This window comes from Salvelinus fontinalis, chromosome 1 (assembly GCF_029448725.1).
Source record: "Salvelinus fontinalis isolate EN_2023a chromosome 1, ASM2944872v1, whole genome shotgun sequence".
NCBI classification, from domain to species: domain Eukaryota; kingdom Metazoa; phylum Chordata; class Actinopteri; order Salmoniformes; family Salmonidae; genus Salvelinus; species Salvelinus fontinalis.
This window is the reverse complement of record NC_074665.1, coordinates 33,438,820-33,462,347: the sequence shown is the minus strand read 5'-3', so window position 1 is coordinate 33,462,347 and position 23,528 is coordinate 33,438,820. Positions and strand designations below refer to the sequence as shown.

Sequence of the window (23,528 nt, the reverse complement as noted above, 5' to 3'; positions counted from 1 at the left end):
ATGGACATAATATTAACATTAGTTGATGTACACGTTTATTTCAACTTGGGACATGACTGGGATGTCAGGGGACACCAGGCAGCATTTACCACATGGAGTTTTGGAATTTGAATTGTTGCTTCATGAGAACATTTGTGAAAAGCACCCCTAGTGCTGCCCTACCTGCATGCATATCCTATTCTATGCCTAAAAGTACAGTAGCTCATGCAACCAACAGCTACGGTATCTTTGTGGGATGTGTCGGTGATCCATTGTGATAACGACAATACATAGTAAGTGTTACTATAAATTGTGGTGTAAAATTAGAATGGTGTTCCTTCTGTATTAGCTCCAGATAGATGTGTGGTGTAGTGTACCATTGCACTTTGGAGGCGGCGCATGTCAAGCAACATGTCACAGCAGAGGAAACTGAAATAGGGTGTGCAAGAGTTTCCTGAGAAGAACTTGCCGTCAGTCAGTTTCAACACTCCAGGAGATAAAGACTTCAGGAGCAGAGTCAAGTTCAGAGTTCAGCACGGCACATCCCAGCGCATCGCACCACCGCACTGCAAACGCACCTGCAAACACACACACGCTTTCACTTCAACTGTCAAGCTTTTAACTCAGCTGCACGCATAAGGAACTCCAGCCCTTGCCAGCATGTCATAGTTTACGACAAGGATACCCATCGTCATGCACCAGGAATTTATTGTAACTGCCTTACCTATCATGAGGTACACATGTATCTTTATCAAGATTCACTTAGTTGATGTGAACACGTCTGTCAGCATTTGTCGCGGAGCAATCATCATAAGACATGATGAGGCTTTCACGTCCAGCAGCTGCAATTCCAAGGTTTATTCATGATCCACCAACTGATTACATTTCTGAAAGCATTACATGGACTGGCCCCTACTACTTCCTGATATTTTGGTCATAAATGCTCATTTGGGGGGGGGGGGGGGGGGGGGGGGGCTCTGTGCAAGTGTGCAGTTGAGCTAGAGATAGAAGAGTAGGCCATGGAAAACACAGGCCGATGCTGCTGTGGTTCGCCCTAGTCAGCCATGGCTTTCTCCATATGACTGTCTTTGTGGCTGAGCCTATGATTAGTCATTTCACTTGCCAGATTTGACATATTAGGAAAAACAGCTCAAATGACTCAAATCTTCACTGATGCACAATGGGGACTATGACTTAGAGATCACAGTCAGACAGTTTAGAATTTTTACGCGCGTTTCCTAAGTGAATTGAATGATATTTGTTGATCAATTTGGGAATGTCGTTACAGACATTATTCCATGGTACTTTCAACATGTTTTTGTAAATTCACTGAGGTCATGAGAGGTCATCAGTGACAAAAGTTACTGTGTTGTGTTCTTTGTTGAGTTTGTTTTTTAAGGACGGGTTGAATGATTCTTCATCTCTATCTCTGGTCTTACAGTATTTTGAAGAGGTCCTGAATCAGGAGAGAGGTCAGACTAAAGATAGACAATAGTGTGTGTGTTTGTTGTATGTGTCGGTCTTTGAGTGTGAGTGTACGTGTGTGTGTGTGTATGTGTTGCTATGCACTCCCTGAAGATCTAATCACCAGTGTGAGAGGAAGTGACTGTTATATCTATGCAGTGTATCGTTGGCTCGCTGATAAACCCCAAATGCATCAGGGAGTTATTATTATCTGTCAGGATCATGTGGTACAAAGGCTATGGGCCTGAATTGCAGATCGCACACAGTGTAACTGAGACAGGGAGGCTGAAAGTATAACGGAAGCTCAAGACCTCAAAGCCAGGTTGCTTTTTGCAGTTTTCCATTCACTTTCCAAAGCTAGCATAGGTTCGTCCTACAAAGCATCTCTAGGTTCATCCTACATTGCCCCATACAATTCAACAAGCACAACAAGTATTCCCCTTGTGTGGGGAGTACAAGACATATCATCTCACAAGTATGCTTTACAAGTTGCCTTATTGAATTAAATTGTTAAAATATATATTTGGTCATTACAGTCACACAGACAGTAAAATGACATGTCACAGTAGGTCTTTCTGGTGACACAATTTCTCTTTCGCTATGAATCATTAGAGTTTTTAAGTCTTCACGACAACCGTGTTAATTTCATCCCAGAGTGCTAAGCTTTTGAGTGCTCGAAAATTCAAGGCTAGTAGAAAAGTACACTTTGTTTTTGGTGCTCCTAATCAACACTGACACACTCAAAGGAGTCATGTTCAGTGTGGCATTTCGGTGGTTTTACACACATGTGGTTGGTTCCACAGTGAAGCAAGCACACACTGGCCTATTTTCATCAGGCAGTGAGAAAAGAAGCCCCGTTACAGGAACCTCCAACAGGCTATTTCTACTTCCACACTAGATATCTAAGCCAACACCAATGGCTTGTTATTAGTTACCTGTGTTTCCTGTGTATTCTTTTTTTATACTGAACAAAAATTGATTTTACTGAGTTACAGTTCATAAAAGGAAATCAGTCAATTGCAATAAATTCATTAGGCCCGAATCTATAGATTTCATATGACTGGGCAGGGGTGAAGCCCTCCCAGGCCAATCAGATTTAGTTTTTCTCCACAAAAGGGCTTTATTACAGATACATAGTCCTCAGCACCCCTCTCCACCCCCACTCAGACGATCTCGTAGGTGAAGAAGCCGGATGGGGAGGTCCTGGGCTGGCGTGGTCACACGCCATTGGAGGCTGTTTGAATGTTAATTTCTACCGTTAATTCTCTGGCAACAGCTCTGGTGGACATTCCTGCAGTCAGCATGCCAATTGCATGATCCCTCAAAACTTGAGACATCTGTGGCATTGTGTTGTGTGACAAAATGTTTTTATTGTCCCCAACACAAGGTGCACCTGTGTAACGATCATGCTGTTTAATCAGAATATTGATATGCCACACCTGTCAGGTGGATGGACTATCTTGGCAAAGGAGAAATAGGGATGTAAACAAATTTGTGCACAACAATTGAGAGAAATACGCTTTTTGTGCGTATAGAAAATGTCTGGGATTTTTTATTTCAGCTCATGAAATATGGGACCAACACTTTGAATTTATATTTTTGTTCAGTATAGCTTGTGAATTTAGAAATGTAGCGTCTCTTTTCTACCAATGTATAAAATCAATGAAGCTGGAGCTGTTACTAAGTAATCTCAGCAAAAAAAGAAACGTCCCTTTTCAGGACCCTTTTTGAGATAATTTGTAAAAATCCAAATAACTTCACAGATCTTCATTGTAAAGGGTTTAAACACTGTTTCCCATGCTTGTTCAATGAACCATAAACAATTAATGAACATGCACCTGTGGAATGGTCGTTAAGACACTAACAGCTTACAGACGTTAGGCAATTAAGGTCACAGTTATGAAAACTTAGGACACTAAAAAGGCCTTTCTACTGACTCTGAAAAACACCAAAAGAAAGATGCCCAGGGATCCTTCTCATCTGCGTGAGTGTGCCTTAGGCATGCTGCAAGGAGGCATGAGGACTGCAGATGTGGCTAGGGCAATAAATTGCAATGTCTGTACTGTGAGATGCCTAAGACAGCGCTACAGGGAGACAGGACTGACAGCTGATCGTCCTCGCAGTGGAAGACCACGTGTAACAACACTTGCACAGGATCGGTACATCTGAACATCACACCTGCGGGACAGGTACAGAATGGCAACAACAACTGCTCGAGTTACACCCGGACGCACACCCGGACGCACAATCCCTCCATCAGTGCTCAGACTGTCCACAATAGGCTGAGAGAGGCTGGACTGAGGGCTTGTAGGCCTGTTGTAAGACAGGTCCTCACCAGACATCACCGACAACAACGTCGCCTTTGGGCACAAACCCACCGTCACTGGACCAGACAGGACTGGCAAAAAATGCCCTTCACTGACGAGTTGCGTTTTTGTCTCACCAGGGGTGATAGTCGGATTCGAGCTTTTTGTCGAAGGAATGAGCATTACACTGAGGCCTGTACTCTGGAGCGGGATCGATTTGGAGATGGAGGGTCCATCATGGTCTGGGGCGGTGTGTCACAACATCATCGGACTGAGCTTGTTGTCATTGGCAATCTCAACGTTGTGCGTTACAGGGAAGACATCCTCCTCCCTCATGTGGTACCCTTCCTGCAGGCTCATCCTGACATGACCCTCCAGCATGACAATGCCACCAGCCATACTGCTCCTTCTGTGCATGATTTCCTGCAAGACAGGAATGTCAGTGTTCTGCCATGGCCCGCGAAGAGCCCGGATCTCAATCCCATTGAGCACGTCTGGGACCTGTTGGCTCGGAGGGTGAGGGCTAGGGCCATTCTCCCCAGAAATGTCCGGGAACTTGCAGGTGCCTTTGTGGAAGTGTGGGGTAACATCTCACAGCAAGAACTGGCAAATCTGGTGAAGTCCATGAGGAGGAGATGCACTGCAGTACTTAATGCAGCTGGTGGCCACACCAGATACTGACTGTTACTTTTGATTTTGACCACCGCTTTGTTCAGGAACACATTATTCCATTTCTGTTAGTCACATGTCTGTGGAACTTGTTCAGTTTATGTCTCAGTTGTTGAATCTTGTTATGTTCATGCAAATATTTACACATGTTAAGTTTGCTGAAAATAAACGCAGTTGACAGTAAGAGGACATTTCTTTTTTTGCTGATTTTATATGATAGCCTACAGTGTTGAAAAGTATGTGTTTAGTTCTTTAACTTCCAAGCAAAGTGAATAAGCCCAGGGTTTTGTTATGGAAAGTCTCTGGAAAGATACCTGAGCTTCGGTGCTCTACACCAACCCTCATGTTGTCGCTCTGGCCACTCTCTTACTCACTATCACATAGCTGAGGTAGACAGCACTGAACCTAGCAAGGAAGAGGGAACTTCTACTGCTGTGCTGCAGCTTCTCAGAGATATACAGTATGGGGAAATTGCGACAAAATTGGGGATGGGAAGAAGGGGGGCTCCCGAGTGGCGCAGAGGCCTAAGCCACTACATTTCAGTGCTAGAGGCGTCACTACATACACCCTGGTTCAAATCCAGGCTGTATCACAACCGGCAGTGATTGGGAGTCCCATAGGATGGCATACAATTGGCCCGTCGTCTGGGTTTGGATGGTGTAGACCATCATTGTAAATAAGAATTTGTTCTTAACTGACATGCCTGGTAAAAAAATAAAGGGTTTTTACTTTATATCGTGTTTGTCACACAGTCACACATCCTGATTTACTTGTTTTGGGAAGCAAGTGTCAAATCACACAGAGAAGGACAAACAATGAGAGCAATAAAACAACTACAATTAATCTCTAAATCTGCCTCTCAATGTCAACGCCAGACATTTAAGTCAAATTAACAATAATTATAAACCTGGTAGTTTGTGTTCTCGATGCTGATTGGCTGAAACAGCATCTCAGCTGTGTGTATATCAGACAATATGACACGGGATGATGCAAAAATACTTGTTTAGTGTTCTATTTACATTGGTAACCAGTTAATAATAGCAATAAGCCACCTCAGAGTTTGTGGTACATGGTCAATATACCACGGCTAAGGGCTGTATCCAGGACACACCTGGGGTTTTTCCTTCAAGGGGTTTTCTTTATTTTACTATTTTCTACATTGTAAAATAATAGTGAAGACATCAAAACTATGAAATAACACATATGAAATCATGTAGTAGCCAAAAAAGTGTTAAACAAACCAAATATATTTTATATTTGAGATTCTTTAAAATAACCATGCTTTGCCTTGATGACAGCTTTGCACACTCTTGGCATTATCTTTACCAGCTTCATGACGAATGCTTTTCCAACAGTCTTGAAGTAGTTCCCACATATGCTGAGCACTTGTTGGCTGCTTTTCCTACACTCTGCAGTCCAACTCATCCCAAGCCATCTCAATTGGGTTGAGGTCGGGTGATCATCTGATGCAGCACCATCACTCTCCTTCTTGGTCAAGTTGCCCTTACACAGCCTGAAGGTGTTGTTTGGGTCATTGTCCTGTTGAAAAACAAATTATAGTCTCACTAAGCGCAAACCAGACAGGATGGCATATCGCTGCATAATGCTGTGGTAGTCATGCTGGTTAAGTGTGCCTTGAATTCTAAATAAATCACCAGCAAAGCACCCCCACACCTCTTCCTCCAGGCTTCACGGTGGGAACCACACATGTGGAGATCATCCGTTCACCTACTCTGCGTCTCAAAAAGACACGGCGATTGGAACCGGAAATCTCAAATCATTCAAATCAGACCAAAGGACAGATTTCCACCAGTTTAATGTCCATTACTCATGTTTCTTGGCCCAAGCAAATCTCTTCTTCTTATTGGTGTCCTTAACTAGTGGTTTCTTTGCAGAAATTCGACCATAAAGGCCTGATTCACGCAGTCTCCTCTGAACAGTTGATGTTGAGATGTGTCTGTTACTTGACCTCTGTGAAGAGTTTATTTGGGCTGCAATCTGAGGTGCAGTTAACTCTAATGAACTTATTCTCTGCAGCAGAGGTAACTCGGTCTTCCTTTCCTGTGGCGGTCCTCATGAGAGCCAGTTTCATCATAGCACTTGATGGTTTTTGCGACTGCACATGAAGAATCTTTCAAAGTTCTTGGAATTTTCCAGATTGACTGACCTTCATGTCTTAAAGTAATGATGGGCTGTTGTTTCTCTTTGCTTATTTGAGCTATTCTTGCCATAACATGGACTTGGTCATTTACGAAATAGGGCTATCTGCTGTATAACACCCCTACCTTGTCACAACACAACTGATTGGCTCAAACGCATTAAGAAGGAAAGAAATTCGACAAATTAACTTTTCACAAGGCACACCTGTTAATTGAAATGCATTCCAGGTGACTACCTCGTGAAGCTGGTTGAGAGAATGCCAAGAGTGTACAAGGCTTTCATCAAAGCAAAGGGTGCCTACTTTGAAGAATCTCAAATATATATTTGATTTGTTTAACACTTTTTTGGTTACTGCATGATTCATTGTGTGTTATCTCATAGATTTGATGTCTTCACTATTATTCTACAATGTAGAAAACAGTAAAAATTAATTGATGAGTAGGTGTGTCCAAACTTTTGACTGGTACTGTAACTCTCTCTCACACACACACACACACACACACGCCCGCACGCACGCACACATGCACACACACGCACACTTTAACAAAGCACATTTTTTGTGTGTGTGACTACTGATCAATTAATTTATACATTCATAATTAGTAGGTTTTGTTATCGGTTTTAAAAATCTTTCTTATTTTTGTACTTATTGTATTGGATATTGTTTTCATATAAGCCCTTGGGCTTCCAACCACACCTGCACACCGTTAAATGTTTTATTACATTTTTTCTGTATTGTTGTCTATCACTTCTTTTCTTTGATGCAAATAAATAAGTGAAATCCCAAACGAGCCCCCAAATATGTTACAAGTTTTATGCATTACATTAACCGAACAACAAACCCATAGAAGGTACTAACATATTTTTCTCTCATTACTGTAATCATGTAGAAGTTGGAAAATGGTTGTATTCATGGTGTAGCCAACCACCCAGTCATCTTCACGTCTATTGTTCTGCCTGACCTGTAGGCCTAACATGTTTGGAGACATGCAGGCCTTAATTGTGCTCCAAGGTGGCTTAGCAGTTCAGACGTCTTTTCCGTATTGTCTTGTCGTGTCCTGTATATATATATTTACACCTTTTCTTCACATATCTTTTATTTATTTTATTATCCAAGAACTCAACTACAAAAGCTTTCCTGCAAAAGCTTTCCTGCAACCCGCTTCACCAATTACATTAAGTATTATTTACCTCAATCTGAAAATCCATCGTGGAAGATAGCCAGGGGCTAATTCAGAAGCTAGCCTGATAGCTAACCAGAAGCTACTCCGATAGCTAGCCAGAAGCTAATCTGTAGCTGCCCCGAAATTAGCCGGTTTGCTAGCTAGCGTTGGTGTTTCAGCTGCCCACGTTTTGCGGTCATCAGCTATTCCTTTAGCTCGATAATCTACCGGCACTTTTGTGCAACGCGACTCGGACCGGAGCATTCCGGGACTTTTTTTCTCTCAGTTTCCCCGGATTCCAACCGCAGGCTCTGGACACTTGCACCTTGATTTCGCAGCTAGCTAGCTGCATACCGTGTGACTATTGGCTTACGTCGACCCCGGAGCAAACTCAAATCATGCTGGAGCTAGCCAGCTGAGGAGTTCCATCACCATCCGGACCCGTTTCTTTTGTTGCTGCTGCAGATACGGAACCCCACCGGGCCTTCACGACTGACTGCCGACGTTATCTGCCCGAGGGATTTATCCAACCGGCAAATCCGTCCCGACGTTACCTGAACGCTCACCTGAGGCCCGCTAATCGTTAGCTGTCCTATCGGCTGCTATCTGAACAAAACCCCACTACACGGAACCTACCGACGGAAACGCACGAGGTATCTACAAACAGACCTCCATCCTATGCTGCTACCGATAGCCATATACCCGGCCAGCTGTCTGGATCGCCACGACCCCAACCAACCTCTACTCACTGGACCCTTACTGATCACTCGATTAAGCATGCCTCTCCTTAATGTAAATATGCCTTGTCCATTGCTGTTCTGGTTAGTGTTTATTGGCTTATTTCACTGTAGAGATTCTAGCCCTGCTCTCTATACCATATCCAACCTATCAGTTCCACCACCCACATATGCGATGACATCACCTGGTTTCAATGATGTTTCTAGAGACAAGATCTCTCTCATCATCACTCAATACCTAGGTTTACCTCCACTGTATTCACATCCTACCATACCTTTGTCTGTACATTATTCCTTTAAACTATTTTATCGCCCCCAGAAACTTCCTTTTACTCTCTGCTCTAGTAGCTCTAGGCGACCAATTCTCATAGCTTTTAGCCGTATCATTATCCTACTTCTCCTCTGTTCCTCTGGTGATGTAGAGGTGAATCCAGGCCCTGCAGTACCTGGCTCCACTCCTATTCCCCAGGCGCTCTCTTTTGATGACTTCTGTAACCGTAATAGCCTTGGCTTCATGCATGTTAACATTAGAAGCCTCCTCCCTAAGTTTGTTTTGTTCACTGCTTTAGCACACTCTACCAACCCGGATGTTTTAGCCGTGTCTGAATCCTGGCTTAGAAAGACCACCAAAAATTCAGACATTTTTATCCCCAATTACAATATTTTCAGACAAGATAGAACGGCCAAAGGGGGCGGTGTTGCAATCTACTGCAAAGACTGCCTGCAGAGTTCTGTTATACTATCCAGGTCTGTTCCCAAACAATTTGAACTTCTACTTTTAAAAATCCACCTCTCTAAAAACAAGTCTCTCACCGTTGCCGCCTGCTATAGACCACCCTCTGCCCCCAGCTGTGCTCTGGACACTATATGTGAACTGATTGCCCCCCATCTATCTTCAGAGCTCGTGCTGCTAGGCGACCTAAATTTGAACATGCTCAACACCCCAGCCACCCTACAATCTAAGCTTGATGCCCTCAATCTCACACAAATTATCAATGAACCTACCAGGTACCACCCCAATTCCGTAAACACGGGTACCCTCATAGATATCATCCTAACAAACTTGCCCTCCAAATACACCTCTGCTGTTTTCAACCAAGATCTCAGCGATCACTGCCTCATTGCCTGCATCCGTAATGGGTCAGCGGTCAAACGACCTCCACTCATCACTGTCAAACGCTCCCTGAAACACTTCAGCGAGCAGGCCTTCCTAATCGACCTGGCCGGGATATCCTGGAAGGATATTGATCTCATCCCGTCAGTAGAGGATGCCTGGTCATTTTTTAAAAATGCCTTCCTCACCATCTTGAATAAGCATGCCCCATTCAAGAAATTTAGAACCAGGAACAGATATAGCCCTTGGTTCTCTCCTGACCTGACTGCCCTTAACCATCAGAAAAACATCCTATGGCGTTCTGCATTAGCATCGAACAGCCCCCGTGATATGCAACTTTTCAGGGAAGCCAGAAACCAATATACACAGGCAGTTAGAACAGCCAAGGCTAGCTTTTTCAAGCAGAAATTTGCTTCCTGCAACACAAATTCAAAAAAGTTCTGGGACACCGTAAAGTCCATGGAGAATAAGAACACCTCCTCCCAGCTTCCAACCGCTCTGAAGATAGGAAACACTGTCACCACCGACAAATCCACTATAATTGAGAATTTCAATAAGCATTTTTCTACGGCTGGCCATGCTTTCCACCTGGCTACCCCTACCCCGGACAACAGCACTGCCCTCCCCTCTGCTACTCGCCCAAGCCTTCCCCATTTCTCTTTCTCCCAAATACAGTCAGCTGATGTTCTTAATGAGCTGCAAAATCTGGACCCTTACAAATCAGCCGGGCTAGATAATCTGGACCCTTTCTTTCTAAAACTATCTGCTGAAATTGTTGCCACCCCTATTACTAGCCTCTTCAACCTCTCTTTCCTGTCGTCTGAGATCCCCAAAGATTGGAAAGCAGCTGCGGTTATCCCCCTCTTCAAAGGGGGGGACACCCTTGACCCTAACTGCTACAGACCTATATCTATCCTACCCTGCCTTTCTAAGGTCTTCGAAAGCCAAGTCAACAAACAGATTACCGACCATTTCGAATCACACCACACCTTCTCCGCTATGCAATCTGGTTTCAGAGCTGGTCATGGGTGCACCTCAGCCACGCTCAAGGTCATAAACGATATCTTAACCGCCATCGATAGGAAACAGTACTGTGCAGCCGTATTCATTGACCTGGCCAAGGCTTTTGACTCTGTCAATCACCACATCCTCATTGGCAGACTCGACAGCCTTGGTTTCTCTAATGATTGCCTCGCCTGGTTCACCAACTACTTCTCTGATAGAGTTCAGTGTGTCAAATCGGAGGGTCTGTTGTCCGGGCCTCTGGCAGTCTCTATGGGGGTGCCACAGGGTTCAATTCTTGGACCGACTCTCTTCTCTGTTTACATCAATGATGTCGCTCTTGCTGCTGGTGATTCTCTGATCCACCTCTACGCAGACGACACTATTCTGTATACTTCTGGCCCTTCTTTTGACACTGTGTTAACAACCCTCCAGGCGAGCTTCAATGCCATACAACTCTCCTTCCGTGGCCTCCAACTGCTCTTAAATACAAGTAAAACCAAATGCATGCTCTTCAACCGATCGCTGCCTGCTCCTGCCCGCCTGTCCAACATCACTACTTTGGACGGCTCTGACTTAGAATATGTGGACAACTACAAATACCTAGGTGTCTGGTTAGACTGTAAACTCTCCTTCCAGACCCACATCAAACATCTCCAATCCAAAGTCAAATCTAGAATTGGCTTCCTATTCCGCAACAAAGCATCCTTTACTCATGCTGCCAAACATACCCTTGTAAAACTGACCATCCTACCAATCCTCGACTTCGGTGATGTCATTTACAAAATAGCCTCCAAAACCCTACTCAATAAATTGGATGCAGTCTATCACAGTGCCATCCGTTTTGTCACCAAAGCCCCATATACTACCCACCACTGCGACCTGTACACTCTCGTTGGCTGGCCCTCGCTTCATACTCGTCGCCAAACCCACTGGTTCCAGGTCATCTACAAGACCCTGCTAGGTAAAGTCCTCCCTTATCTCAGCTCGCTGGTCACCATAGCAGCACCTACCTGTAGCACGCGCTCCAGCAGGTATATCTCTCTAGTCACCCCCAAAACCAATTCTTCCTTTGGACGCCTCTCCTTCCAGTTCTCTGCTGCCAATGACTGGAACGAACTACAAAAATCTCTGAAACTGGAAACACCTATCTCCCTCGCTAGCTTTAAGCACCAGCTGTCAGAGCAGCTCATAGATTACTGCACCTGTACATAACCCATCTACAATTTAGCCCAAACAACTACCTCTTTACCTACTGTATTTATTTATTAATTTATTTTGCTCCTTTGCACCCCATTATTTCTGTCTCTACTTTGCACTTTCTTCCAATGCAAACCAACCATTCCAGTGTTTTTTAGTTTTTATTTTACTTGCTGTGTTGTACTCACTTCGCCTCCATGGCCTTTTTATATTTTATTTATTTATACATATATCTGTTTGCCTTCACCTCCCTTATCTCACCTCACTTGCTCACATTGTATATAGACTTATTTTTTTTCACTGTATTATTGACTATATGTTTGTTTTTACTCCATGTGTAACTATGTGTTGTTGTATGTGTCGAACTGCTTTGCTTTATCTTGGCCAGGTCGCAATTGTAAATGAGAACGTGTTCTCAATTTGCCTACCTGGTTAAATAAAGGTTAAATAAAATAAATAAAAATAAATAATTCAGCATCTGTGGTTATTGAAAATATGCTCTTCACAGTTATCATTGCCTCTCTGCCTGGGGGTGCTCTCTCTCTCTTTCTGTTCTATTTCGTGCCTTTCTGCTTTCATCTAGCTAGCTTCCTTTGTATTCTATGGGCGTGTGGTTTGTGTTCTCTTCACCTCGCCTGCTCAGTGGAAAGACATGTAGGCTATGTGTCCAATTGCAAAGTGACAACAGGGCAACAGCCAAAATGGTGTACGGCGAGGGAGGAGCATTATGCTGCCCTGGACTTACAGTATTTCAGCAGTTAGCATAATATAACAAATTCTAACATGAATTGTTCTTTGGTCAATCCACTGTCACCAATGTGATGTTTAATTTGATTATTTGAACAGTTAACATAGTACTGTATACCAAATGCTGATTTTATCCAGTATCACCAAGATGGTGGTGTTAGGTGGATAATGAAGTTGTGTTTGAGAGCAACAGAAAGTCACTGTGTTCACTCCAGTTGCCTTTCCGCTTTCACTGGATGAATCATGCGTTATGGGAGCTTGTTCCCTCCATGTGTCAGTGAAAACAAGCGTCCTACAAAAAGACTCAAGTTTCAGTTACACCGTTTTACAATTCCTTGTCTGTGCTTCCCTTTCTGTCACTTCTCCATAATTCTTGGTATTTTGGTTAGGCAGGCCTTGTTTCTGAAGCTTCCCCTTTTTCCGCTATAGATTCCTATAATTCATTATTTCCACTTGTTCCTCTTTGGGTGTACCAACAAGGTAGACACATGAGGAAATCAGCCACCATGAAATGCAAATGAGGTTGAGGGGTTTGCAAGGTTTCAAATGTTTACTCCCTCCCATATTTAATCAGGCACTTGTCGTCACATTTCCTTTTACACTCGCTCCTTTAAAACGTGTGCTTATTGAGACGATAAATGTTGATTACAATTATTTCCATGCCATAGTCTGGTTACAAAGCCATTGAAAAAAATGACAACAATTATGCAAACCCGGCGCCAGGATGAAGTGACTATGGGGGCAGTTGAAATCGATATTAGTTCCAACGTCTAGTTTTGATATACATTTGGTTGAGTTGTCAACTAATGTGATTTCGACATGAAATGTACAAAACATTTCACCATGTCATTGGATTTAGCTTAAAAGTTGGGTGAAAAAAATACAATATTTCCTTACTTTGATGACTTAAAAAAAAATCCAATCAGTTTTCGACATTGATTCAACATCTTCACATAGATTTTTTGTTGTTGAAATGACGTGGAAACAACGTTGATTCAATCAGTTTTAGTCTGTGTTCAGATAGTGTTTTTAAGTTATCGTTTTATGTGTGTATGTGTGTGTGTGTTTGTATGTGCATGCGTGTTTGTGTGTGCGTTTATCATAGTTTGTTGGTCTGGTTGACACCGCTGCCATCCTTAGTTTCACACGGCTTCCTGTGTCTCTGTTTCCTGTTTATCTTGCTGTCATTTTTCACAGAAGAGTGATGATGAGAGATGCAGTATATAGTTTCCCCATCTTCATAAGCAAAAGTATAAAAAAAAATACATATTATTCATCTGTTATGTTTGATCTGGAACACTGATCACAAGAACCTACTGCATGAGTTCAGCAAATTTGTTTCAAAGTTTTTTCCTAGTGTACTCAGCCATTAAAGTTGAATTGAGGATTGCTGCACAGAAAGTGCTGATTTAAATGCTCGCACGCCGCAATTAACTATTCCTATCAGTAAGTTAATTGGAGGTGAGGCATGCTCTCACAGGTGTTCATAGACCTCATAGACTAAAACAACCAGTCAAGTAGAAGGAGACATAGACACATGCCCTTAAACTAAAAAGTCACATATTGTCCCATAGAAAGTCAAAGATTTACATCTAGTCAAATAGTAATATAGTAATGTACTTATATTTCTACACAGTTAGGTAGGCTATAGCCCCCCAGAAACATGTTCCTATTCTAAACAGTGGCCCACTGCCCTCTTTTCCAGCCTGTAACATTAAAGTTGAGGCTCGCAGTGACGAGGAGAATGGGCTCGCCATTGACATGATGATGAATGGCGAGGAGGAGGAGGAGTGTGCGGAAGACTTGCGCGTGCTCGATGCCTCGGGGGCCAAAGTGAACGGCTCCCATGCAGGCGGCCCCGACAGCAAGGGCCCCTACTCCTCGGCTGGGGGTATCCGCCTGCCCAACGGGAAGCTCAAGTGTGATATCTGTGGGATAGTTTGCATTGGCCCCAATGTGCTGATGGTGCACAAGCGAAGCCACACTGGTAAGCCATCCGCGATACTCATCGCCCTTACTTTGCACCCACGCTCACTGGTAGCCTTACAGAGAGATTATGTGTATGTGGGGTAGAGAAGAGGAGATGGATTCTGTCAGTGTCTTTATCTTTACTTGAGACACTGAGAGCAGTAGACAGAGCACTGTTAGGGTTAGACTGTGTTCTTATGTCTTGTTCCAAAGTTGCCTACAGCGCATGAGTTATAGGCTTCAACACAAGTAATTGGAGTTTCACACTATTTTAGAGTCCGCCATTTACTTGGAAATCTAAAATGGTAATTACATGCTTATCACCCAATAAATATGTTTTTGAATATTTGACCACTAAGTACCACTAAGTAGGCTACCATGCTAACGTGCTAGGCATCCACCGATTGTGTTTAATTCAATGAGATAAGCACCAGGAGCCGCTAACTGTTACCATGCCATTTCTCCGTAATTGAGGTGCAATGAAGCAGTTGAATACTTGTTTTGTAAAAGTTATTAATTAAACAATTGGAGCTATTTGATGATGGCAGAGCTTAACGTGAGTGGATAATGTGTTATTAAACATTCTGTTGAGTTTTTTATGTGGATAATATATAGCTTTCATTGGTTTGGATTAGTTTCAGAGGCATATTTTCCCATAGTTACTGTGCTATAGTCATTATATTGGTTTATAATGCTGTAAAGGGATGTTTTAGACTGAAATATTGAAATATAGTCAAGTATGTCGTCTGTCATTTGTAGTATCTACACTATATTCTGTATGGGTGACTGAGGAAGCCACGGTACAATTATCATTCTCTGAGTGTTCTTTTAAATGATCACGTGAGAGAAGTGGCTCGTGATCTATTTGTTGTGTGATAAGATTGAAAAAGTATGATGAATATAATCCCTAAACATGCCCTTATATCACAGTTGAAAAACAGGATATCTGCAGCAATTAAATGGAATCTCCACAAAATGGCAATTATCTGAGTATTACAAGTTTTTCAAAATTCAGAATTGATATTCTATTGTAATGAACCCAAACCAGTGGCGGGGAACATTTTTCAAAAAGGCACTTAACTGTCAAGCTTTAGAAACTAATGAAACCCAAAATGGAAGAAAGGAACACTAGACTAATGTAAATGCAAAATAACATATAATAAAAGATATAATGAAGTGCCTCCTATTTAAATAGAAAATATTCTGTGGTGTCTCTGCTCCTGAAATGCATTTTTAATGAGTTTCCTTTTTTCTATCTTTTTGCTGCTTCACTGGTAACTCTTATTTTATGGGGCCTTTTGAGAGAAAAAAAGCCATATTAAAACCTTCTCACAGAATGCCACAACACTCAGAGAGGCTAGATATTGGTTTATTCCAGAACCACTGATCAGGAAGACTGGCTCTCAACACAAAGTGTTTCCTTCACTTTATTCAAATGAGCTTGAATTTGCATTGTGATGGGCTGCTCTTATTTTAGAGACGAAGAAGAGAAGAAAAAAATAAGAGATTTTCTGATCAAATTGACCCAGGCACTGGTGCATTACGGAACTGGCAGCCTGAGTCTGAAAGGCTCTTGTTCGATCAGAGCGCCATTCGGCTCCGAGGTTCAGGGCCAGGGAGTGCATGGAGAAATGGAGTGTCACTCCGCTCTCAAACCCTCCTAGTCTGGTTGATTGGGCTGTGCTCAGAGTTCCTCCATCATTCACTGTGTTCTAGTGCTTGGGAGTCTTGTAGTACAGTGACCCCACATCCACATCCACAGTGGTGCTATTGGTGGAGATGGTTTAGTTCTTGCATCCAGATAGCAAAATTCAGACAATGGCTTTATACCTGGCCCATTATTTTCTGAAGAGAGGCTGTTCTCGTTGAGCCGAGCCAACATTGTTGCGGCTCAAAGCAAAATGACAAACTCAGAATGGTTTATAAACCGATACAAATGACAAAATCGGTCCATCTCATACTGTACGATGACAAAAGAGAAAGCACGTTCATACATTCCCCACACACTGTCAACACTTTGCATTAACCCTCGATTATATAAAAGATAGAATTCCATTCATATAGGCCTACTCTTACAAATAGAATACTAATCTACTGTAATGTACATTATTGTCATTTTGTGTCTGAGCTCATAAAACAAGATTCTGCTGAAAATATTCCTATTTTCTACATGATAATATTTACATACCTCACAAAGACACCTACACTGGAGTCATGTATTTGTGAGATTACAAAAGTGTGCTTGTTAGCGAAAAATAGGCAAACACTAATTTGCAATGAGCCAATGACATTTAAAGTGTTGATACATACTGTAGATGAGTGGCAGCTGCTCCTGTGTGCTGGCCCTAACAACCTGCTGTGGGGTGTTTCTTGTCCTCAGGAGAGCGTCCATTCCAGTGCACCCAGTGTGGCGCTTCCTTCACCCAGAAAGGCAACCTGCTACGTCACATCAAGCTCCACTCGGGAGAGAAGCCCTTCAAGTGTCACCTGTGCAACTATGCCTGTCGCAGGAGAGACGCCCTCAGCGGTCACCTGCGTACCCACTCTGGTGAGTTAGGAGGATAGGATTAGTGGTCAGTGTGTTGTGGACATTAGGGCATACAACATTTTAAAAGGATTTGAAACGGAAAATCTCAAAAATGGACCATGTAGTCCATGAAGTCCCTCCCTGTTTCAGTCCAATTTCCTAATCAACTTTCCAGGTGGTGGTACTTACCCAGTGGAATTGTGAGGGAACACCTGCCCTGTACTCTGTGGTCTTAGTGTGGAGCTGGGCACACACTGGTTGAATCAACATTGTTTCCACGTCATTTCAATGAAATTAAGTTGAATCAATGAGGAATAGACGTTGAATTGATGTCTTTGCCCAGTGGGATATCTGTCATCTGCAAAGAAATTATTATAAAACCATTACATTTATTATGTCAATGGGACTGGGTCTTTTGGAGAATGAAAAAGAATGCCATTGTTATAACTCAAAATACAACATATACATACATGTACACCACTCACAATATGGAGAGTACAATGGACATCTCACATACTTGAAAATTGCACTCAATTAAAAGCTGTCAATACTCACTGCTGTCACTTCTTGCAGTTGGAAAACCCCACAAGTGTGCCTACTGTGGGCGGAGCTACAAGCAGCGTAGCTCTCTGGAGGAACACAAGGAGCGGTGTCACAACTACCTCCAGTGCATGGGGCTGCAGAACAGCATCTATACAGGTTAGTTGGTGTCAGTCTCTCACCTCCACCCACACTGTTGACCTACTTTGAACTTGACTACTCGTCACCACTCAGGACTCTCTCTGGTAGCAACATTAATGCACCAACAATGTTGAAATTGCAACAATACTTCAACAGGTCAGACTCGATTTAATGACATTTATCTGTAGAATAAATGTTTCTCTTCAGATGCAAGACTTCCATAATATATTGGAGTGCTCATATCCAGTTATTCTAAAGGGGAAAACACTTTATTCAGTAAGGAAAATGTGGTAAAAAAGTGGCAGCTTATTTTCTTGGATGGCGGACAGGTCTTCAAGTTTTACTACTTCATTCTGTGAATCCATGAACCATAAATAAGAGCGTGTCATTTTTTCCTGTAATCTTTTCAGTTCATGTTTTGTTAAAAATGTATTGACAGTTCTGCTAAAATCTTATAATAATTTTCTGAATGTGGAACATGGCTTAAAGTGAAATAAATATAGTAAGATAATGTAGCTTTTTCTCACATAAAAATACCTCTTCATACAAAGGAAATATCAATTGTGGGCGGATGTACATGTAGCCTACTGAACTGACAACCTTAGGAAGTGGGGCAAGAGTGCAGAGGTTAAGAAGAGGAAATTAGAAGAGGAAATTATGAGAAGGGTTGATCACTCTGCTTTGCTTAGTCAGTAAGGCCAATGTATACCAACTGCAGCACGTCTGTCAATAAAGGCCTCCTCATCATTGTGCCATGTATCTACAGTCAGGGAGGGATGCTTCAGCAAATTGTAGAAAGATCCTGTTGTACAGTAATTCTACTTTTTATCAGGTCAGATTTGACTACTTTGATTCTGAAACCTACTTTTCTGTCTTGCTTTCCAGTAGTAAAGGAAGAAAGCAACCAGAATGAGCAGAGGGAAGACTTAAGCCAGATGGGATCTAAGAGAGCCTTGGTGCTAGACAGACTAGCTAATAACGTAGCCAAACGTAAGAGCACTATGCCACAGAAGTTTGTAGGTAAGGGATAAAGTCTTCTACCTTCGCATACCAACAAACATGTAAAGCACAGGACTTAGGTTCCAATTGTCAGAATTGTGTATTTCAGTTCGATGGATTCTGATTTGCTTCCTTTTGCTTCCTTTAAGCTATTTTTTTAAAAACAGTGCATATTCAGCAGTGCCTGGAATCTGCATATCATTATAACTATGTTTGAGCTTTATTTAAGTTGAGCAAAGCGAATATTTTCATTGATTTCAACTTGAGCCTTACCCTTGGTGTATTATACATTTATCTGAAGATGACCCTTTCTTAAATTAACAATGAAAATATATTTACAAAACATGTCAGAAATAACAACTAAAACTAAGTAATCAGCCATGAGAAAAATTGCAAAGAATGGAATATTCTAAATAAGTAGAATCACTTTTCAATATGTCAAACGGGACCAATAAATTGACCACTAGAACCATAATTAAACATACGTCTTTGTAATGTTTGATATCAGGAAACTGAGTTTTTAAAATTTGAATTGCAGTCTAACATTGGTATTCATCTGTTTTCTCTTTCTAACCCTCAGGTGAGAAACGCCTCTCCGACATCTCCTTCGAGGGTGGCCCGGGAGAACTGATGCAGCCTCATGTCATCGACCAGGCCATCAACAGTGCCATCAACTACCTGGGTGCCGAGTCACTCCGACCGCTCATCCAGACCTCCCCAACCTCCTCTGACATGGGGGTCATGGGCTCCATGTACCCCCTCCACAAGCCCCCTGCAGAGGGCCACGGTCTGTCAGCCAAGGACAGTGCAGCCGAAAATCTTCTGTTGCTCGCGAAGTCCAAGTCAGCCTCCAGCGAGAAGGACGGCTCCCCCAGCCACAGTGGCCAGGATTCCACCGACACGGAGAGCAACAATGAAGAGAGGACAGGTGTCGGGGCCTCGGGCCTCATCTACCTGACCAACCACATCACGTCCGGGGTACGTAATGGCGTGCTGCCCCTTGGGAAGGAGGAGCAGCAGCGGCAGTACGAGGCCATGCGGGCCAGTATCGAGATTGCCTCGGAGGGGTTCAAGGTGCTGAGTGGAGAGGGGGAGCAGGTGAGGGCATATCGCTGTGAACACTGCCGCATCCTCTTCCTAGACCATGTGATGTACACCATCCACATGGGCTGCCATGGCTTCCGAGACCCCTTCGAGTGCAACCTCTGTGGCCACCGCAGTCAGGACCGTTACGAGTTTTCGTCACACATGACCCGGGGGGAGCATCGCTACTGAGTTGCCAACTGAACACACACTTACTCATGAACATACACATGTAGTGAACACACACACACACAATTTTTATACATTGTCAAGAAATTGCATGTTGAAGAACAAGTCTAATTAATGTGTATTTCACATGTTCAGGAGGAAAAATAAACTATTCCTCGATCTGCTTTTTAAGAAAACAAAAAGGTGTTCAAATAACTGAACAAACAACTTAAAAAATGATTGTGCCTCAGCAGTAAGTATCATGCGTCACATACTGTATAGTTTGAAGTCATTGATCTACCCTTTGATGTCTGTGTACATTAAATACATGTCTGTTTTCTGATAGCCTACCTGGACAGGAATATCTGTATATTTTATTCTAAAGAATACAATCATGCAAGAAATGTGTCTTTTAAATGGCAAGGTATTGCTTGACATTTAAGTTATAACTTTACAATGTTATTCTTCACTATAATAACCTATTTGAATCCCACCGTTTATTTTAGTTTATTTTAAACTTCTTTTTTTTATATGAACTTTTTATATATTATTTATGCTGTGTACACATGCATGTGTTTCTTTTGGTAATTTATTACAGTTGGTGTTAGGGTTTCCTGTTTGATTCGTTTAGTTCAAACATTCCCTACCATTAATCAAATGTGATACATTAATTTGAGTTGAATAAATGACCGAACCATGTGTTTTTACTGAAAGATGTTTGTTTGATATCAAGTACGGATGGGATTCGGTTTTGTCCCAGCTTTTTACCTCAGTGGCAAAGAAAGTGTTACTCTCAATTTGGACTAAACTTTTAAAAAGTATTTTCACTCATATATCATGCTTGCAAAAATATCAATAAAGGATATTTTACATACACAAAAATAACACTGATATGTTATTCTTTCATAGTAAGCTTCACCAGGATTACATTATATACCTGTTCAAATACTTTCAAGGATACTTCAAAAGAAGGCTGCACTGTATTTTCCTACTGGAGGAAATGGACAACGTGTCACACTATTCCATTTCTACCCCTGGATATTTGAATGACAATCCATAGTAGTTATTCAAAGCAATTCATAAATCATTAGGTTGCAACATCTGGCACATTAGACTTTTAATGTAAATGATCTAACAATATCCCATGGAATAGATAACGGTGTTTGCGCTGTACATTTCAGCCATTGAGAATATAGCCTAGGCAAAGCTACAAGTATAGTACATGACCCCAAACATGAGTGAGCAACCTTCTCAATTCTTTCATTACCAAACCATGCTGCCATGATAACCAAATGGCTAAATAAATTGATAGAAATACAGAAATGCAATTGCGCTTTCTCGAACTTTCCTAAATCGTTAAGTCCACAATACGCCAGTCATTCAAAATGTAGCTGCTAATGGTCAAGGAAAAACTGAGTAAATGATTGACATGTATATTCCTGGTAAATATTTATATATTTTTTTAAAAGTAAAAACATTGTTGCCAATTTAATTCATGATGAATAAATGAATACTTTGTGTATTTAAAGTGCACATTAGACACTTTACATGGTTTTTAACTCCAATATGGGTTTGCTAAAGTGTCCTTACTATCAAATTTGCATCAAACTAAGCATTTGCATATGTGCCAAACCTACCTGCTATTTTCAGAAAGGAATATTAGGGTAGTTTAGAGATTGAAATATAAAAGTATTAATGATATAATGAAACCACATGATCACCAAGCAGTGGTACACCAAGGCTTAAAGGACAGAGAAGTTGATTAAGCAATTCACTATAGTTTAAAAGATCTAGCAATAGGGCAGTAGGGCTCAAATAATTCAGGTAAAGAACCGCAGGGCAGGGCACTGAACACCAGATAGCAGAAGTCTAGACCAAGTGTGTAATTATTAGTCCAAACCGTTAGAAATTCAGGACGGTCCCTCCCTGTTCCGCTTTGTTTGCTTACGTTTGGATGTGTTTGGTCCCGAGTGAATACACCCCAGAACACAGATAACTTGAGAGAAAAGAGTGCTTACACACAAAGAACCAGACTGCCAGGACAAAGAAAACCAGGGAGAAAATATCCACTGTCGCACACAGAGAACAGTGGGTGAATGCTAACACACAGAAGACCAGAGAGAGGATTGCCAGGCCACAGAGAAGATGTGGGTGAATGCTTCATGTCACACACAGAGATAACCTAGAAGAGTGAATTGCCAGGAAAACACAGAGAACAAGAGAGTGGACAACTAGCTAGCTAGGACACCGAGGATGAGGCAGTGGAACATGAGGCTGAGGCCAGGGCTCAGAGGACCAGGCCTAGCTGCCTGGAGAGAGAGGCGAGGCCCGGCAGATGAGTTCATCAGGGCTGTGCAGTGACAGGGGCATCCGTCCAGATGGCTGCAATGTGATCTGGCTAACAAAGGCTCCCCCTGCCAGAATCCCAAATCTCACCTCCACTTTCGGACAGTTTGCTAAAATAGGGCTACTCAACCACTTAAGAATCAGAGTGAACCATTCCATTAGAGAGGATCCTATTTGACAGATTATGTTCAGAGTAAAAGATTGGGCCTGTAACCCGAAAGGAATCCGCGAGCCGACTACATGAAATCTGTCGATCTGCCCTTGAGCAAGGCACTTCACCCTAATTGCTCCAGGGTCACAACCAATAATGGCTGATCCCTGGCCGTGACCCCACTCTCCGAGGGTGTCTCGGGGGGAGTTGGATATGCAAAAAATCACGTCCATTTCACACCACACACATGTATGAAACAGGACAAATATAAGCACCTCCTATTTGACCTTTGAGATCAAGGGGAAAAAAAAAAAAAAGTTTAACATGCCCACAAGTCATATCTGTTAATCTTATGGACGGAAAGGGGTCCATCCATGGACTGCAAATGTTAGACTGGTGTTCACAGGTTTAGATTACCTTCATGGACGGTGGGCGGCTGTGATAGCTCAAACTGGGATGAGTGTAAGGACAAAAATACTGTGAAAGGTGGATGTATGAGATTATTTGGCAGTCAACAACTCAAATAAATCTTAGAAAACATTTATTTAAAATTAGCCATACCTCAACAGGCAGACCGCAGTCTGTCAATTTTTCAATTTACTGCTATTGAGATTTGTAAATGTAGAACGCACAAGGTGACATTTTGAAATTTGGAAATGCCTGGGCAGTTTTCATCTAGTTATGTCATTTACTGACAGACGTTAGAGAGCTATTTATAACCTGTCAGAAATGTCCAGTTGACTACTAGCTAGATAAGTAAATTAGGCTAACCAGCTACCTAAATCTTGTATCATGGCCAGATTACATGACAAGGGGCTTTTACCCCAAATATGCCCCGTCACTCAGGTATCACATGAACACACATAAGACATGGCAAAATGGCAGGAAATTAGCTTTAACTGCAAAATAATTATCTCAGACCCATGGCAAAATGTGTAAAATTGCAGGAAATTAGCTTTAAAATGGCAAAATGCTCTCCGCCAACAAAAAGGGTGTGAGGTGGGCCCATTACTACGCCGTTAAATGACAATATACATCCGGACCTTTGCCACCTAGGACATTTG

At 42.3% G+C, this 23,528-nt stretch overlaps 1 protein-coding gene across 2 annotated transcripts in view; it reads left to right on the top strand.

Moving 5' to 3' along the window:
* The window catches only part of LOC129853339 (DNA-binding protein Ikaros), a 28,139-nt gene extending 7,459 nt beyond the window's left edge, over window positions 1-20,680 (top strand). The window contains exons 4-8 of one of the 2 annotated variants that reach the window (XM_055919282.1): window positions 14,247-14,528; window positions 16,890-17,057; window positions 17,610-17,735; window positions 18,603-18,737; window positions 19,297-20,680. In XM_055919282.1, coding sequence (XP_055775257.1) covers window positions 14,247-14,528; window positions 16,890-17,057; window positions 17,610-17,735; window positions 18,603-18,737; window positions 19,297-19,991 — 1,406 coding nt within the window. In that variant the 3' untranslated portion in view covers window positions 19,992-20,680. The remainder of the gene's footprint in view (window positions 1-14,246; window positions 14,529-16,889; window positions 17,058-17,609; window positions 17,736-18,602; window positions 18,738-19,296) is intronic. The other variant, XM_055919290.1, reaches the window with a different exon arrangement.
* The last annotated feature ends 2,848 nt before the right edge of the window (window positions 20,681-23,528 follow it).